The sequence below is a fragment of the Motacilla alba genome, chromosome 1 (genome assembly GCF_015832195.1).
Source record: "Motacilla alba alba isolate MOTALB_02 chromosome 1, Motacilla_alba_V1.0_pri, whole genome shotgun sequence".
NCBI lineage: Eukaryota > Metazoa > Chordata > Aves > Passeriformes > Motacillidae > Motacilla > Motacilla alba.
This window is the reverse complement of record NC_052016.1, coordinates 83,771,855-83,790,918: the sequence shown is the minus strand read 5'-3', so window position 1 is coordinate 83,790,918 and position 19,064 is coordinate 83,771,855. Positions and strand designations below refer to the sequence as shown.

General features: G+C 42.6%; 1 protein-coding gene across 1 annotated transcript in view; it reads right to left on the bottom strand.

The window, feature by feature from the left end:
• Nucleotides 1-18,220, bottom strand: part of CLDN10 (claudin 10) — a 56,340-nt gene extending 38,120 nt beyond the window's left edge. Inside the window, exon 1 of the mRNA XM_038134746.1 lies at nt 17,953-18,220. Within this exon, the coding sequence (XP_037990674.1) occupies nt 17,953-18,166 (214 nt within the window). The 5' untranslated portion in view covers nt 18,167-18,220. The remainder of the gene's footprint in view (nt 1-17,952) is intronic.
• Nucleotides 18,221-19,064: the final 844 nt, after the last annotated feature.

Here is a 19,064-nt window from a genome sequence, read left to right as displayed (position 1 = left end):
GTCTTGAAATATGCAATTAAGAGCACATTATTGATGAGGACAACTATCTTTATTACTTCCTCAGTTGTACCAACTGACAGCCTCCTGAATTATTTTGGAATGGACAGCATGAGGAATCTCCTCCACTGAGACTTTTTGCCTTTGTGATGGTTACTGAGAATCTGTATGATCAAGACAGTTTTTATACAGTTACAAAAATATTCTCTACACAAATTCTTCTCAGCCTTAGATTTGTTTGAATAGAATAAAGTGTAAAGACATCTTTCTCCTAGAAAATCTCTGTTGTCTAATGAACTTGCCTCAAGAAACTCACAGTAAAGAATTTCTTCTTTAGATTTATCTAAACCTGCCCTCTGTCAGAAGCCAGGGCGTCTCTCTGACGTTCCTGGATGATCCGAACCCTGGCTGGGGTCGGAGACCCTGGCGTGCAGCCAAAGACCCCTGTGGCTTTGAGTTTGACCCATGGGATCAGTTACCAACTTTATATGAAGAATTAAATGTCACAAAGGTTTAGATAACACAGCAGTAATGATCACAGGGTGAAGGGAAAAATTTTAAGATTTTGTACATGAGGGTTTGGGACTTTGTACATGGGGGTCTGAGGCTCCAAGATGGAGGAATCAGGGCGTGCCATGTCCTTTCTTCTTCTTCTTCCTAGCCTCCATGATTTGGGTGGTATTGGCACTTTCAGATTGGTCTAGAGTAGAAATTCACTGTCTAACATAGGTGATAGGTATTGGAACATAACTGTAAATATCAAATACGTATCTTATAGTATAAAAGACAACACCAGCCTCTTGGGCGAGCAGTGTGCCTTGGACTGACCTGCTGAACAGATCTCAGCAGGCCAGAAAGAAAGTGCTCTAGATAACAATTAATAAACAACCTTGAGAACAACAGCCGAAGACCTCTGACTCCTTCTTGGACAGCCGGGTTGGAAGAAGGACTTTCTAACACAATCTTGGGATCGCTCTGAGAGCAGCGACCGGCACAGCCCTCCATCAGCTTAAAGCCATTCCTCTTCTTACTATCACAGCATGCTCTCATGAAAAGACCCTCTCCAGCTTTCCTGTAAGCATCCTTTAGGTACTGGAAAGCTCCTGTAAGGCCTAGCTGGAGCCTTCCCTTTTCCAGGCTGAATGACCCCAACTGTTTCATCCAGTCTTCATAGCAGAGGTGCTTCAGCCTTCTGATCAACTTAGTGGCCCTGCTCTGGACTCATTCCAGTAGGTCCACAAGTCCCATGGGCACTGGAGAGAAGTGGGTTCACCCAGCCCCCAGCTGCTGCTGTCAGATGTGGTTTCCTGTTCTGTGGTCCAGCTGTGACAAAGGGCTCTGGCTTCTGCCTCATCTCTGAGTGCACTCTGACTGGACATTTTTCATCCTTTTCCTCAAGATGACAAAGTGCTATATGCATATGCATATGCACTTGAGCTATATGCACTTGAAATGCATAAAGCACTTGAAGTAGAGAGGAGGGGCGCTGTACCTTCTTGATTTTGACAGAAATTATTCCGAGCTAAGAAATGCAGCAGTGGCTGGTGGAGTAACTCCCAGTGCCCTGGAGGAGCAAACTTGCCAAGAGCCTGCAAACCCCACCAGTCCAAAAGAATTTTTTTTTTTTTTTTTTTTTTTTTTTTTTTTTTTTTTTTTTTTGTGAAGCAGGGTGATCAAACAAGCTTGGTTGTTTTCTTCTACCTCCTCCTTCATTTTGCCATAAACCTACCCACTTCTTTTGAAGTTTGCTCCCTAGATTATAAATACTCTAGGACAGAGCTGCTTTGTGCTTTGTGTTTGCACAGTGCCAATTACAGACTAGAAGCCAATAATAGGCAATTAGCTTTTGTTCAGGTTTCACTGGTTCCTGATAAGTGCAAATAGAGCACAATGCCTCTGGTGGGTTCCTTTGCATAGCACTGCATCAGAGAAATGTATTGCCCCAAATATGTGAATATAGATGACAGCTGAGCAGTGAAAAGATCTCATGAAGCAGAATCAGATTCACAAATGTCTTAAACACCCTACAGAGCTATACTTTCCTTCCAGTCCTTGTCAGTTCTAAAATCTCCGTGGTTTACAGTAAAAATGAAAGCAGCACAGATTTTCCAATGCAAATACAGTTTTATCCTTCAAGAGAAAGGATGTAACTTCATAGCTGGAATTAAAACTTAGAGATGGAATTCAATAGTATATGAACTACTGTAAAAAAGAAGCCAAACTTAAAAAACTACTATTGGTCACATTGCCAGATCTCAGTGCAGACAATCGAAGCCCATGAAAATTGAATCCTCTATGCAACAAGGCCACTTAATCTGCTTATTTATCTGACATTAGGCACCCAAAGCGTAGGATTTTAGGCTGAAATAGCAGCTATTGGGAAACAAACACTAAGTAGATAAGAAAAGCTTTCTCACAACATTTTTAACTTCCTCAATCCAATTAAAAGCAGTGCTTCTTCTCTCCCACAAGCTGCTGCCCAGTTGCAATGCTTGTTTTTCACATGCCCTGATTCTTCCCTTCCAGGACTTGTGACCTTCGTCAGAGTAACGGGCACTCCTCTGAGTGGTGTAAGGTAAAAGAAGTAACTTTTAAAAATATTTCATATTACAATAATGATTAATATATGAGCTAATCACAAGAAGAGGTGGACCAATAAGAACATCACTGTTATTACTTTGTCTGTATTTTAGGACAAGAAAAATTTAAAAGAGTTCAACCGTTTGCGTGTTTTAGACTAGTGAGATAGATTAATTAAGGCAGCATGTTTGGGATAAAGCACCTGTATTACCTTATCCCAACTGATGTTGCCATATGTTGCACATCCCCCAAATTTTGTTCTTGTACCAGTAGAACATAATTTCCATAAACTTTTTCTGACATTTTCTTTTTAAAGTATTTGGCAATCTGTTTCTATAAGGAGGAAGTTGTGTTGGCCTCATGAAGTCTGAGTCTGATGTAATTCCACCAAAATCTGTGGAGTTTCCCTGGCATTGAAACTGCAGTAATTTAGGAATTACTCAGGCTTTGCATTTCTTGAATTTTGCCAGTAGGAACTTGGAACTAGCAACTCAAAAATTACTTTTAATTGCATCCGGATATCCCCATTTACTTTCAAAGATACAATCTGCATCGTCACACACTCTGGATCAGCACACTTGCATTCATGTTTAGAAGCTTAATTACGCATCAATTAGATGGGGGAATTTTAAATAAGATTTGCTGTTCCTTTTGCTTTGTGGATTTGACTAAAACATTCTGTTTATTTTGGTGTCACTCTCATAGCTGGCATGACTGATTTATCTGATGACTAATTTATTTGACTCCAGCCAGACATACTGCCAACATCTCAACAAAGGGCTCCTTTGGAAAGGGTTTATAGAGTTTCAGTTCCCTCTAACTATTAAGCACTTTATGATAATGTCCATTGATTCCTAAGAGCTGCCTGGTAATGATATAGCTTTCAAAACTGAGCTTAACCAGTCCTTCCTCTTGATTAGCCTTTTTTCCCACTGTAATTACTTCTCCACCAGTCTGGGATTCGTGGAGGACCTTTCAAGAAGTGAAGCATCTTTAATAAGGGAAACAAAGGACAACTTGAATTTGTGTGCACACATGAGCAGCACAAGAAATGTTTTATGTAAAATCTTGCTCAAAGGAATACATGGCAGGCTGTTTTTGAAATAGCTGGCACTACCTCTTGCTTGAGTGAGATGCAGGCTCTCAGCAAGTGCCTATCAGAGACTTGATTTCCATACACTTATCACCACACTATAGCTAAAGAAGAACATGGATTTCAGTGGGGCACCCGAGCTGTGTGGAAAGAGGGCATGACAAGGCTTTTCACATCAGGGACAGCCTGAGTCCTGGTGAGATAAAGGTCTATTCAGTGAAGACTGAATGACGTGCAGTGAAGAGGGGCTCCTTGATTTGAGGTGACAATTTAAAGGCTGCAGTGCTTTGCTCCTGCAGCAGCTTTTGGTGAAAGTGTTGCTCCCTTCAGGGAAAGACTAGGAGAGAGGAGATATGTGAAATATGGGAAAAATTAGCTGCAGAAGGACAGAAGGAAGTTGCTTTCCATGTGCTCTCATGTTTGGATTGAAAGTTCTAGGAATGAATTACATCCAACTGATCTGAGGTATGGGGATCCACCTGTAGGTATCTTCTGAGTCAGGATGGGATTCAGTTTAACCCTGCCTAGTATGTCCATACCTTCACTAATCATCCATCTGCTTTACTGTCAATTGGCACATCTAGACTGCTCCTCTGACCTGCTGTAGGCATGTCCCAGGGATAAGACAGAACCTCTCCCAGCAGGTTCCCTTTTCCTGTTGCCTATAAACAGGGTGATTAGCTAACTCTCAATGTTTTACAGCACTGATATCTAAAGTGGTCTGGGATAAATCCTAAACCTCTGTTTAAGATCCAGTGCTGCAATTTTAACACCTCATCTATATCCAGCTTCAGGTGCCTGATGAACCAGCATAACATCTCCCAGGCAGGAAAAAAAGAGAACTGTAGGACTCACACCATCCAAGATTCTTATATGCGATAGAAGAAGGATAATATATAGCTTGAGTACTTCAAGAAGTTTGGCCTATATTGTCTTTCCCTGCCCCCTGGACCCCCCTTCTGTTTTGGACTCTTTCAGATATGCCAGGAGAATAGAATAAAAAATGTTTGGCAGTAAAAATAGCATGGAGAAGTGAAACAGAATGAATGTGAGTTTGCTGCCTTTGTTTAGGGCTGTTGATCTCAGCAGCGTCTAGGCCAAAATCATGGGCATCAAATGCATTGCACAGAGCTCAGTGCTCTGTAATCACAGAGCAAATCACAGTCCTCTCCAAATTCAGAAAAAAAGTAGGAAATACCTCTAAAAAAAGTGTCGGAGGATTTAATACCAACTGGCCTTTGCAGATCAGAAGTTCACCAAAAGATCTTCATAGGCCAAAGGCTACTGGCAAGTGGACACTAGCTGCTCTATAAACTGTATTTTCTGAATTATGGCTTTCCACCTTAACAGGCTGTATGAGGGAGTCCCACAGAGAGAAGAGGTGAGGACATCAAGAGGCACATTTCACTCCTGGCAGCTGGAACTGAACATGGGGTATAAGGGTGAGCTGATTCAGGTATCTCAGATATCATAGATATCACAGATATTGGAGGTAATCACAGAGTGAAACAACTGCAGAGTAACAAAAGTAAGCTAAGGGTTAGAGGCAGGCTGCCCATAAAAACATGCAGTTGCTTTTAGGACAGAATGATAAAACTGCTAATTTTTAATTCTCTGTAGTAATCCACTCTCACCATTTCCTGTGGTATTACCACTGGACATGGGGAACTGGTTATACTCTTCCTGTTTTCAGCCACTTATTACGTACTTGAAGACTATCTCTGTGCCTACAGCTAGTCTATTTTAGACTAAACAGTCTCAACTCTCCCAGTCTTTCGTCACAGAGCATGTTTCATAAACTTGAGGGATTCTAGTTGCTTTTATCTGTGTGCCCTTCCAAGGTCTTCTGCACCCTGCTTCAAGTGTAGTACCCAAAGTGGACACACAACAGCAGCAGAGGCTTTGTTTGGGCCAAACAGAAGCCATCTCCCATCTTACAGACAAACAAATTTTAAAAAGGCTCATTGTTTGTTTTTTTCTTTTGCAAAACAGTACAATCTATATTCATTAACTGATTTCAACGGAGAGGATCCTGGTGTTGGATTGATCCCTGCTAGTCCATCTACACACTGACGAGAAACTTGAGGGAATTCTTGTTCTGCTGAGTTTCCAGTAAGTTATTTAGAAAGGAGAAGGTAGATGTTTTGAGGCAAAGGAGAGGATAGGTTATAAACACTTAAAATTACCTAAGCAACTACCAGGTCAGACATAGCACTGACCTAATTTATGGTCCTGTCTCTGCTAGCAGCATGAAGGAGACAGTAAGGCTGCAGGGATGTTGAGAGAAAAGGAAAACAAAAAGAAATAAACTCATTTCAAAAATATTGCTGTTGATAGAATTGAGTGAAAGCAGATATAACCCAGTGAACTTCAGACCCTGAAGTAATGTTATTTCTTTCAATTAGTGAGAAAAGTGAGCAAGCCAGTGAAAAAAAATCTCTGGCTTTAAATCCACTTTGAATGACTCATGCATAGTATAAATAAATCTTGGTTGGGAGCAGACTTTTCCTCATCATCCCTTCTTCTTTTAAAAATCTTTTCAGGAGTCTTGCAGGTCTCAAATACATTTCTTTGCTTCCTAGTTCCTGTCCCTTGTTCAGCAGTGCTTTCCCTTCAGTATTAAGGGCTATAACCATGTGCTGTGAATGTGTGTGAGCAAGGGCATATAACATGGATTTCTGTTGCTAGATACAGATTCATGATATTATCCAAGGTTCAAAACTGTAAAGAACAGGCGGCTGAAAGCACTCAGAGTCCTTGGACAAGAGCTCTCACTCACTGTGTTGCTTAAAATGCTAGAAATTTTTGGAAATCATCAAATTTCTCCCAGTTGAGCATGTAGATTTTGCTGAAATTGAGAACTTGGCTCCAGTCCCCCTTGTACTAAAAGTAGTGGCCACATTGTCACTATTAGGTCAAGGCAGAGCCTGGCATCTTGCAAGCTCACTTTCTGCTCTCCTAATGATCTGATGTGTTTTGGATGGCTGTATTTTTTCAGGAGTTCTCTTCCTGCCCCATGGCCCAGCTGTTGTACGCCAGACTCGCTTTCCCTGTCTGCAGGTGTTTTATCTCCTTGCAAACTGTTCTCCAGGAGAAAGCCATTCCTATCTCCCAGACTCTCCTTTCACCAGGCTGTATCTGAGTCTTGCACACATAGACCTTGCTGATAGGTGAAAATCTTATCAGCTGCCCTTGACAACCTGTCGTGTCCTAGGCTGCCTTGGGCTTGCCCTTAGGCCTCTGCAGTAACCAGAGCAATCACCACGCTGCAGCACAAGTAGTGAGTGACCTTAGGAAGCACTCAAACATTTGCATATTATTGCATACATAAAAATAATAATAAGTGTTAGTGGGATGTGGAGTGGTGCGGAGCCTTATCAACAGGCTCCACAAAAGCTCCTTCATTTGTTTATAAGGAACTGCAGACCAGAGATGCCTGAATTTGTAGACAGGAAGGGTGAGGGGGAAAACACCTCCACTTGTTTTCTCCTTTAAACAACAGCATTTCTCCTAACCTTAACCAAAGAAGGTAGTGCAGCCACTTGGCACACAGACCTGAGTGAAGTACCTTGGCTGGAAATGGGCTTGTTTCTGTTAACACACAAGAGTGTTCTGCTCCGTGCGTGCTGAGGGCAGAGAGGGGAAGGACTCCCCACACTGCAGCCCTCTGAACCCCTCAGACACAAGTCTGGGCAGCAGTTTGCCCGCAGACACGCACTGCTGGCTTCAGCTGCCATCCCTCCTCCTGCTTCCCTCCTGGTCTCCCAAGCACAGCCCCGCAAGAGGGGCTGTAGCAGGCGCAGGCCCTGCAAACCTGCCTTGGCGTTCAGAGGCAGAATGCTGAGTCAGGATGACTGAACAATAGGAGCCCCTCTCTCCCGCTCTCGGACCATTGCTTATCTCTCTGTAAGGCTATAGGTCACTTTCCTTTAACCCTTACCATTGGACAATTCTCAATCCTCCCTTGCCCTATCTATATAAACCCCTGTTTCTGCCCGGCTCGGCGGAGCCGCTGTCCCTGAGACCCTTCGAGACACTCCGTGGAAGAGCTACGAAGAAGAGCAATGAAGACACCGTCTTGGAAACTCACACAGCGCTCTCCTCTCTTTCCGAATGCCTGCTGCACGCCCCAGCCGAGCCTAGCAAGCTCAAGAGCTGAAATCACTCATAAGCTGAGAATCACTAAAGCTGAATATCACTAAAGGCCTGCTAAGGCACAGGCTGGAGGCGCTGCTAGAGCTTGGGCTGACTAGCCCCCCTCAGAGCTGAGCTATCCGGCTTTGATGCAGCTCCTGGGTACACCCCGTAGCCCAGCCAGCGGCATTAAGGGGCCAGGACCAGCAGCCAGGGCAGGGGAGCTTTACTGCTCTGAAGGATTAGCTGAGCCATGGGCTGCGGGTGCTGCACCCTCAGTGAAACCCAGGCCAAAGAATGGCTATGGCAGTGCAGGATGTCCTGGCCCTGGAGGGAATCAGATCCTTGAGGCACAAGAGGCACCGACGCTTGAAAATGCTGCATCTGTGCAAAGAACTGAGTTTCTAGGGACTATATTAGGTAAGCACAATATTGGAGGTTTTGTAATAGCCACTGAATAAAACAAAATCACGTGTGGCTTGAGGATGTTGAAAGGTGGTGTAGATTAAAGTTGTCCATTGCATTAATTTTGCTGGAATATAGTTTATCATCTGTTTTGTTAGGTGGAACATTTCCATTAAAAATATGATATGGAAAAGCCAGATGCCATTAATGATTAGTTAGTTAATTATATTACCTCTTTTCCCTACTTTGTGAGATAACTATTTCTGTTATTACCAAAAGGTGGCTGACTCAGGGCCCAGTATGTGGTGTGATGTTTGCTGGGATGAGATGCCAGCCTGGGGCAGCAGCTTGGGCACGTGGTGAGCTTGCAATGGAGAAGTTGTTTATATATCCCAAGAGGCCTCTTCTCCTGGTGGCCCAATAAGTACCACACAAAGATATGGACAAGAAGTCACTTTCACTGCTTCTTACTGGCTGTGGTTTGGTTTCTGCTTTTGCTGCTTACAGGATGAAATATCAATAGAAAGGCTTTTATGTCACATTCTTTGTTATTGTTTAGAAATTCATTTGTGAAGAAGGAAAAGGCAGTCTTCAAAAAAACATAAGATTTTGGCAGATTTCCATCTACAGAGGAAATTTAGAACTTCAGAGCTCTGGTTTCCTTCGGAAATATGATTCAGTGAGCATTGCCCTGAATATGAGCCCTAGACACATCTTTGTTGCTGACTGATATCTGCAGCCTCATGTCTTAGCTGGATACAAAAGTAACAGCAGCTATAAAAATTGTTAGAGTGGACCTGGTAGAAAACCAGCATATATTATTCTGAAAGCACATGAATGAGAATCTTCAAGTATTTAGTTTTGCTTCTCATTTTGACTGTCAGGTTATGGAATTGTACTCTTTCAAACACCAGTAGAGTCTGTATGATTAACTTCTGGTGGGGGCTAGAAGTAAAAATTTGGAGTCTATCAAAAAAAATCTTATAAAATAATATTAATGACACATCCAGTTGGTGGTGTACAGTTTTAAAATCTACCACATGGAAGCCTTGGTCACGGAAAACTGTTCAATAGTACAACATAGCTCAGGATGTACAGTTTAAAAATTCTGCCTTTACGCAGGTTAATCCTCGGGAGGTGTTTTACTAGAGCTTCATTAATTACCTCCAGATTAACACACATTTTCTTTAGAAAAGCTAACAGTAAAAAAGAAACATAACTTGAATGTTCAAATAAATGTGTCAGTAGATTTGAGCATGGTCCTCAGAAGTGTTTGGTACCTCTGCTTTTTCAACTGTTTCAGGTAATTTTTTAGAAAAGTAAGTGGCAAATGTCTGGGTGATCAGCACAAGATATTTAAGGGGGGATATGAATGAAATGTTCTCAGGGGACTTTGCATGTGCCTGAATTTCAGCATGTGCTTTGCCAAATTGAAAATATAAATGTTTTCCATTCTACAACTGAGAAGTGCTCTGGCACTTAAGAATGTCCTACATTAAAGCACAGAAGTCTGAGGTGATGTGCTCTCTCCTGTTTTAGGAAATATGTCCCTGAAGAGGAAAGTCATACAGGAGACCCAGGCTTCAGTGTCATCTGTGGAGAGAAGACTGGGTGGATTATGGGAATCCACTGGACACAGCCAGAGGTCCCTCACAGTACTGGCACCAGGACTGAGTCAAGTACTCTGAAAAAGTGGGGTTCTGAAGCCCTGAGTTGCCCCTGACAACACCTCAACTCCAAGCATTTGATTTAATTTGAGTCAGTGAAAAACTGAAGGGAAGACATTGACCAGCCTCTAACCCAGCAGAGTGTCCCATGGCACCCTCTCCAGGGAAAGCTCGTAAGGATAACTGGACACTGTAGGACTTGATTATGGGGAGGAATCCCATGTGAATAGGTCTAATAAAATGGCTGTGCTCATCTGGCATTATGCTCTACATTGCAAAACTACGTGTAAGTACTATGCGAGATAGGGTAACACGTGCATTAGGGGATTTACTGACTTTGGAGGGATTTGTTTTCTCTACCAATGCCAATGTGACTCTTACTTGCTCAGACAACTCCATATAATAACTGTAGGAGAGATTTTTATGTACACGCATTTTCCCCCTACATTTCCCCATACTCGTTCTCAAGGTATTTGCTTAGCTTCTCTCCTCTGCCTTGTACTACTCCATGATGGAAAAATAAATATTCAAGAGCTTAAATCTCAGTAGTGTGAATTTCAAAGTCATCAGCTTTAATGATTTACAAATTCAGCACTTCAGTCTCCTTTTCTCACCCTCTGCCTATCACAGCTGGTTTTGCCAGGCTACTTTTCCCTCCTGCTGCAGGGACTTGTGAAAATGAAATGGATTGTATCTCTGAACTTTGAATGAAGCTCTGGTTGTAGCATGACTGCTAAAAAGATAAGAAGAGGTACATTGGCCTTCAGCTCCTCAACATATGCCAGAGGGAAGCTCCCCTCACCCACCTCAGTGCTCACAAGGCAGACCAAGGTACAAAACCTGTTTGAACAGAGATATTTTAAGACATTGGCTGCATACCAATTACTGCTGAGTCCTATTCATTTTGCAGTACACTCTCTGCTGCTATGTAGCAGTAATCAAAGAAAGCTAAAAGCAAAGTGGAGATAACAATCTATCCTGATGTGAATATTAGAAGATGAAAGAGCTTTGTTATTAATGCCCCAATAACAAGCTTTGCATTCCTGTCCTTGCACCAGCTGCACCACACTAACTAATAGCAGCACTTTCTACTTTTCATGTTTCCTTAGCGATTTTCTTCAATTGAAGACCACTCTGAGTGGCAAAAATCTGTAAAATTTAGTAAAGAGAAGCAAAAGCAACATTACTCTTGTCTAGATACCAGATTTAGACAAAAGAGAAAAAAAACCTCAGCGCTGTAACTTCTGTCCTTGTCCAGTGAGAAGACAGAAGGCTCAGAGCACAAAAAGAGGATTGCAGAGATGCCGTTAAATTGTCAGGTGTAAATGAGCTAAAAAGGAGGACTGGTCTGCAAGGTCTTGTGTTTTCCTGAAACTCTGAAGATTTTAAAGCAGTGTCAGAATCTGTCTTTTGTAACCTGCCACCACCTCCTGCAAAACTGGCAGCAGTCTCTGAAGGCTCCACCCTCAGTGTTTTCCATCTGGCCCCATGCAGTCTTGTCCTGCAGTTCTTGGACTCCCTTTCTATATCTTTCTGGCTGCAGATTCCCCAGCAGGCACATCCCTTTCCAGTCTGCCCACAGCTCTGGACTACTCTGGTTCAAATAATTGGCCAGAGCCAGACAGTCTGCATAGCAAACAGCAGTAAATAGTGATTCATTGTGGTTCATGGATTTTCAGAGCATGTAGATTAAAATCGTGAAATCAAAGAGCTCAAACTGAAGACAATATTCAGCAGCAGGGATCCTTGAAAACCACTTCAAAATCTTTAACCTATATGTCATCTCTGAGATCCACAAATCCAGGTTTCACAGGGTTGTTCTGCCTCTGGGGGGGTTTCCTCTGGAACTTACCATCCCATTGAAAACCCTGGATTTTGCTCTATATCTACTGCAAAGCTGCTGCTGGAGCTCCCTGTGGGAAAAATGTCTTGGATACATGGGAGCAAGCCACTTCCTTCAGTTCATATCTGTTCTGCCAGAGGCTACTTTGTGAATGGCTCTGCTGCATATGAATCAATTCATTTTCTAACTTGAAACCAGCCTAATAACAAGGCATGGCATGGCTCTGACTAACCATTACCTAGGCTGAACTGTTTCATTTACTTTATTCATTAATTTTTGGTGTGGGGGCAATGATATGCAATAGAAGAGATTCCAAAAGTAGTTGCTGTACAGAGTAACGATGTTTCATGACCTCTAGTGCATTACCAGACTTCTCTAGAAACCAAATGTGTTTCAGGCTATATTGTTTGAATGGAGAGCAGACTCAGTTATCTAATGTCAGAAGAGAGGCCATGAGCTTGGAAATAACCATGCTACAATGGAGATGCAAACTGTGAGAGTAGAGGACCTTTTATTACCAGGATTTGGCATCCTATCCATATGCATATACAAAAGACCCCATGCTGAAATCAGCATTTCAGTCAGTCCAAATGGTGATCCTTCTGTCTGCAGAAAAATGGCCAGAACTTTAAGAAATTAAACCACAGGAATTAAACCATTAATAAAAGTGTGAGAGGAATTCTGTCTGTTCACGGCCATCTTTCCCAGATTTGAGCTTTGATCCTACTGTATATTTCCTTTCATATTGACACAACTTTGCCAATGCTGTTTTGACTTGGGTTTTCTAAGGAACCAAATGGATGCTGTACTTATTGAACAGAAAAGCTCAACAGACGGGGGGCTCAGCCTGACGAATGTGGATCAATCATACCTCCCCTCAGTTTGCACTTTTCCTAGAGGGATTTGCTCACTACTGGAAAGTTCTTTGGCACAGTTATCCTCTAACCTTAATATTGGATCCCGTGTTCTGGTTTTGGCTGTGGCAGAGTTACTTTTTTCCCTAGTAGCTGGTACTGAGCTGTGTTCTGTATTCAGAATGAAAATAATGTTGACAACCCGCTGATGTTCTAGTTGTGGCTAAGTAGTGTTTATCAAAGACTTTTCTGTTTCCCATGCTTTGCCAGTAAGGAAGTGCACAAGAAGTTGGAAGAAAACAGAGATGAACCAAAATAGCCAAAGGGACCTTCCATACCACAGACATGTTCAGCATATAAACTGGGGGGGGATGGGGGGCATTGTATGTGAGGGACTGATTGCTGCTTGGAGATGAACTGGGCATTGGTCAGTGGGTAATGAGCATTTATACTGTCCATCTCTTCTTTGTCTTGGGTTTTACTCGTCTCTCTCTTTTTCCTATTGTTATTATTGTCACTGCTATTGTTATTGTTTTGTTTTATTTCAATTATTAAATTGTTCCTACCTCAGCCTATGGGTGTCACCTTTTCCTGATTCTCCTCCCCATCCCACCGAGGGCGTTTGGAGAGTGAGTGACCAGCTGCTCGCTTACCAGCTGGGGTAAGCAAGTCCCCCGTGACTCTGTCCCTTTGACTACAGGGAGGATCCTCCGGCAGAGTCCCCTGTGGCTGCTCATCAGCCAGGGGAAAGCCGTGCCGGTGCATTTCTCCCTTCCTGATGACAGCTGAAGCAATCACCCCTGGCCGACAGCCCGGCCCCTTCCCTTGCGATGCCCCCAAAGCGCACGCACAGCTGCGGCTGGCCCGGGCTCTGGGCACAGCTAAACCTCTCCTCTCCTGTGGCTGCTCCCCCGGGGGCAGCCGGGGCGAGGCACGCCGCCTTTCCAGGGAGCTGGGCAGCTGGCTGTCCCCAACCGGGCTGGCGACACCACCCCCGGGCACGGCCGGCGCTTCCCGGGGCCGCTCCTGCAGCACCATGGAGAGAGAAGCGCGCCCGCCTCCCCCCGGCCCCGGCGGGACCGGGCAGGACAGGGCAGGACAGGACAGGACAGGACAGGGCGCTGGGATGTGCCAAGCAGCAGGGAGCAGAAGCGCAGTCTCTATCCCCAGTGCTCACGCAGCCTGACCCCACTCAGGATGGGTGTAAGGCCGTGGTGTTGGCTTCTTTGGGCTTTAGCACTAAATGCCCTCTTCTGAGGCTGAGGAGAAGCCTGGCCTTGGCTGCCGTGTGTATATCTGGCTGGCCTGTCGACTCGCACAAACAAATGCATAGCGTGCTTTCCCTGGCAGTAAGTTTCTGTCAAGTAAGGGGCACTCTCATGTCAGTCCTTTCCTGCTCTAGAGGCTGAATTCTCTGGCAAAATCGCTGGTGTCACCCTGAAGCCCAGCTAGAATTGCCCCCCACACCCTGATGAACCCAAATGGTGTTTGACTATGCAAGGTTGCTCTGGGTGCAGGTGCTGCAATAGCAGTTGTCTTTTATCAACTTCCTTCTGCTGCTTATCTGCATTGCAGTGGCCGTATCATCATCATCATTCAGCAAACCTGAACTGGTTTGCTGATGGGACCCAGAACAGCTGGGCACTGCCTGCTCCATATTGGCTGCCATCAGGATAGCACTATTTGCCTCATCAGGCTCTGCCAAAACAGGCACTGACAAGATGCCAGCAGGAGATCTGAGGCTCAAAAAAGCAAGGTTCAAGGAAGCAGATTTCTCCTAGTTTCTTGTACACCTCCCTGAACTCATGGTATAGAAAACCAGAACATATGGGAGTCATGAAGCAGTGCCATAGGCAAGGCATGCAAAATGCCAAACCAATTGTTTGAAGAAGCATAGTAGCTGTCCTGACGGACTGAGGAAGTGTCATAGAAAATGGATGTAGACACAGCTCAGTTGGCTCGTAACAATTCTTTACTTTATGTGAATGAAACAGCCCAGTGTAACATCATCAAAGTCAAAATACACAAATAAAGCGTCTAAGCCATGCTTGATAGCTAAAAGATGGTTCTTGTCAAATCTGAGTAATTCTGTCATTGTAATAATTCAGAATTATATACATGAGAAGAATGAAAAAAGAGGTTAACTATTACCTGTGGAGCACTGGGGAATTAGCAGGAGGCAGGCTGGGTGCAAACTCTGCCATAAAATGTCAGTATCTTTCTGGAGTTCATGACTCCAGAGTTTCGATTCTCAAGTTCATGCTTTGAAGGCTCTTCATGTATCTTTCTTGCTGATAAGGCCTGAGTGGTTAATCAAAGGTTACTCTTTTAGAAAAAATGTTGTCTCACTGCTAGTTTTAATTTCTGGCATTTATTGGCTGCGTGAGTTTATGCTTATGAGTAATGGTCTCTTGGTTTTAGTCATACAATTTCCATGGGTGTACCTGATGCTCTGATAATCATAACCAACTGAAGAGACAATGTTCCCAGATAATATTTAGCTTGAAGCTTGTTGTATTTATGTCAAATCTGATGAATGACTTTGTTGCATACTTCTCCCAAAGCAATTGATTTAATAAAAGATATTGCTTCTTTCCACAAACATTGCCTGAAATGGCTGTTGCTACAATGCTATTACTATTCAGGATCTCCTTCTAAGATCTTTCATCCGAATGTTTCAGTCACTGCAGCAGAGCACACCGTGGCTGGACATGTGAATGCACACGTACATTTGGCAACAGCCCAGCTAGCCTTGGATACTGTTAGCAGTGTGGCCCTGCTAACCCAGACTTCCAGAAACATGAACCCTTCAACATCTGTACCTGGGCTGGGTTGCAGAAGCTGAGCTCTCACTGCCTTGCCCATGCTCCTATCAGCACAACTAGTCCTCAAGCTGAAAGTCAGTTCTCACAAATATCTGCATCCTGCCTATGACTGCAGGGTAATCCTGCTCATTGCAAGACCTCTGGAATTTGATTGTTTCTTTTTTTTTTTCCCTCTGTGAAAAACAGAAAAAAAAAATAACCCCTTAAAACTTCATAGACCCCATTTAGAAGTGTCCCCTGCAAAATCCTCAGAAAAATTGCAATGAAACATTGAATGATCAAATGAATCTGCTTTGGAGTAGGAGTGACTTACTACACTAACATTATACTGTTGCTGCTACTGTTGCTGTTACTGCTAATACTTTCTGTAGGGTAACCTGAAAATGGAAAGATAGGAATGGAATGAGGAACTTGTGTAAATTGTCTTTGGCTATAGGAAAAATTCCAAATAGATACACTAAAAAGATGAACGTGCAGAACAAAAGTTATATTGCCAGCCCTCCGTGGCCTCAGTCTGTAAGTTATAACGATATATTGAAGCTGTGAGGACAGAGAGTTCATTACTTCTTTAATCTGAGCATTTTATCGTTTTACAATCCATGACAGAGTGACAGTGCAAAGCCCTTTCCCTGTTGAACTCTTGTTTTCCTTGGATTATCAGGAGTTTATGTTTAGCAGGTTTTCCAAACTGAATACCTCACTCTTTCCCAGTAGTGTTTGTGCTACATGTAACATTATCCTTTGCTGGTGCATGCACTGGCAAGTTAAAATTAGACTTCCTAAATGTCATTACATCAGCTTGTTACTCTCTTACTTGAACAAGAGTGTGCAACTTCAATTAATCAATTGCTACTCTATATTCCTCTAAAAAACAAACATGCAAAATCTTACTCGGATGCTTAAGTATATATTTATACAATGCATGCATAACATGCATTTTCTGTTTGTTCAAATTTCAATCTGCCAGTGATGAAAATAATAGTAACAATACAAAGTGGCAAATAGATTACATCTGATTATATTGAAAGCAGATTTCTATTGCTTCTAACAATAGTAATAATGGTACTTTCTAGTTACTTTACATTGCTTTAAACAATGCCTGAGAAGAAGAGCTGATTGTCTTCCTTTAAATCTTGGCAGAAATAATGCATAAATGGTTATTTACAAAACATAATATTCACTTTTCAAAAAGATGTGTGAGTTTCTGTGCCTTTTAAGTTGTTTTTTATTAACAGCATTATTTAAAAGAAGTAAAACCTTTCTTATCCATTCACATTGCTCATGGGAGATGTGTGATGATTTGAAACAGGGCATCACGAAATATGTAGAGAAATTATGCTGAGTTTTGTCTCAAAATTGTCTGTATGTGCGAGAGTTGATCTGTGTGTCACAGCACGTAGCCTGTGTGTCAGGGGCATGAAAGGCAAAAAAAGGTAAGGATCTGGAACATCCCCAAGATTCCATGCTTCCATATATGTGTGAGTCTACCACCCTGTCTATGTAATATACCGTATGGTAACAACCATGCAATGTTACATTTTCTACTTCATTTAGCCACTGGCTGTTATTATCTAAACAGAATTATGCTTCTTTCTGCATTGGGAGACTGGTTCTGCCTAGCCTGGGTTTATTTTCTGGCTCCCTAAAATACTGTGTCTTAATGCATTTTCTCCTACTCTAGTCTGACTCCATCTTGCTTGTGGGCTGTCCACCCCAGGGAGAGCAGTCCTTCTGCCAAGACCCTCACGAGTGCTTACACACAGTTTCACTGCAAACACAACTTGGCCTACTATCGCAAGGCTTAACAGCAAGCAAAACCAAACCTTTTCATTTACTGCTTTACACATAGAGAGAAACACAAAACACATTGCATGGTACACTTACAGCTAGCCCCTATCTCTGAGAAAAGCTGTTTCTGACATAAGGCAACATGTCTCCATTCGTTTCTACGCTCTGATAGATGGCTTACAAATCTAGCACTTTCCATTAAAATGGACATTCTGAAACAGCACCCCTTTTATCTTTAAAGTTAAAATATTAGCCCGTTATACAAGCAAGTCTCATACACTAGTACTTAATTCCTAGTATATGAGTATTTACACAGGATGCAGTATTCGTGAATGTGGTTATTTGCTCTCTGATTTTTTCAGATACTAAAAAGAGCACTGATAACTGTCACAGACCTTGCTATCTTACCCCCCCCCACCCATCCAGCAAGCACAATGCTCACTTTGGCATGGAAATTAAGTAAGACTGTTTAGTCCATTTCTCTGCTAACAGTGGTTTGATACTGACAGTTTATTACTGGCACTATGTCCAGTATACTCCTCACATATTACCAACCATAGAGATGAGCTTACTGTCTTTCTTGGAATACACGTCATTCTTACAAAGTTGTTTCTGAAATTCTGCCTACAAGATCGTTTACTCATATTCATCACAATGCTTTAAACATAATCTCTTGCACAAGCCAAAATAATCTCTTACTCCTCAGGCTCACATCTTGCAATACACACGGCTTTCCATAAGTTCCAGTTCAATTATGCTTCCTTACCTTCTACTTTGAAGATGGTAAGGTGAGGTCTGCAGTGAAAAGCCCCCAGTGCGTTGCCAGCACAGTTCATCCAAAGACCCTGGAAGACCCAGGTTGCAGTGATAACAGATGATGCTCGACTAGTGACTTTCCATTCATTTGATGCAGTAGCAGCAATAGCAGCTCCCAGCCCACAGAAACAAAATATGAAAGCTATAATCTGTATTGCCAGCATGTTTCTCTGTAAACCAGGGACTTACTAATGCCACTGTGTGGAGGGAAAAGCACTTCAGTCACGTGTGTAAGCAAAAAGGCATAACATAAGCAAATTATACTTGAACAAGTTCAGTACCACTTGCTACAGAAAGTTAATGTGGCTGAAAGAAATTTTCATGGTTGAGTGATTTAAGAAAGGCCCTGGGCATTACGAATATTTAGAAAGAAAGTCAACGTACAACTTTATAGGAACTAATTACTAGTACTTACTTACTAATTTCTAATTGTGAAAATTAATAGTTTTCTTTTTTTTTTCCAATAAAGTATTCCAGTTAATGCTTAATTTTTAGTTAATTGGAAACTTACAACCATTCCATCTAGCAAAATAGGTTCAGAGTCCAAACTGTACAGCGCTATTTAACGGATTACCACAACATTTTAGGAGGATCACACAACACTTGAAAAATAACTCATTGAAAGGCTGTGAAATTAATTCAGGCATAACCAGCCACCATGCAAGCAGCTCTAAAACTGGAAGAGGTAGTGTCTGTGGGTGTATTTGTAGAATAGCAGATCTAGAGCAACAAGAGAAACGGCAAGTGGTCCCTGAGCAGTGACGCAGCTGCAGCAGTCAGCAGAATGAGCCTCATGCAGCCCCACTGAGACTTTTCACTTGGTCATTGTAGAAAAGGTACTGCTTCTTACACTCTGCATGAAATACCTAGTGCAGGAACATCTGTCCCACCACTGACTGAGATCCTGCAACCTCATGCCATGAAGAAACCTCAAGTATGCAACTGACTTAACAAAGTGTCATCTCTAAAGCAGCAGGCACTGACAGCACCACACAGCAACAGCTATTCTAATTCAGTTCCCGAGTATACAATCATTACTGGCATGGGACATAACACACAATT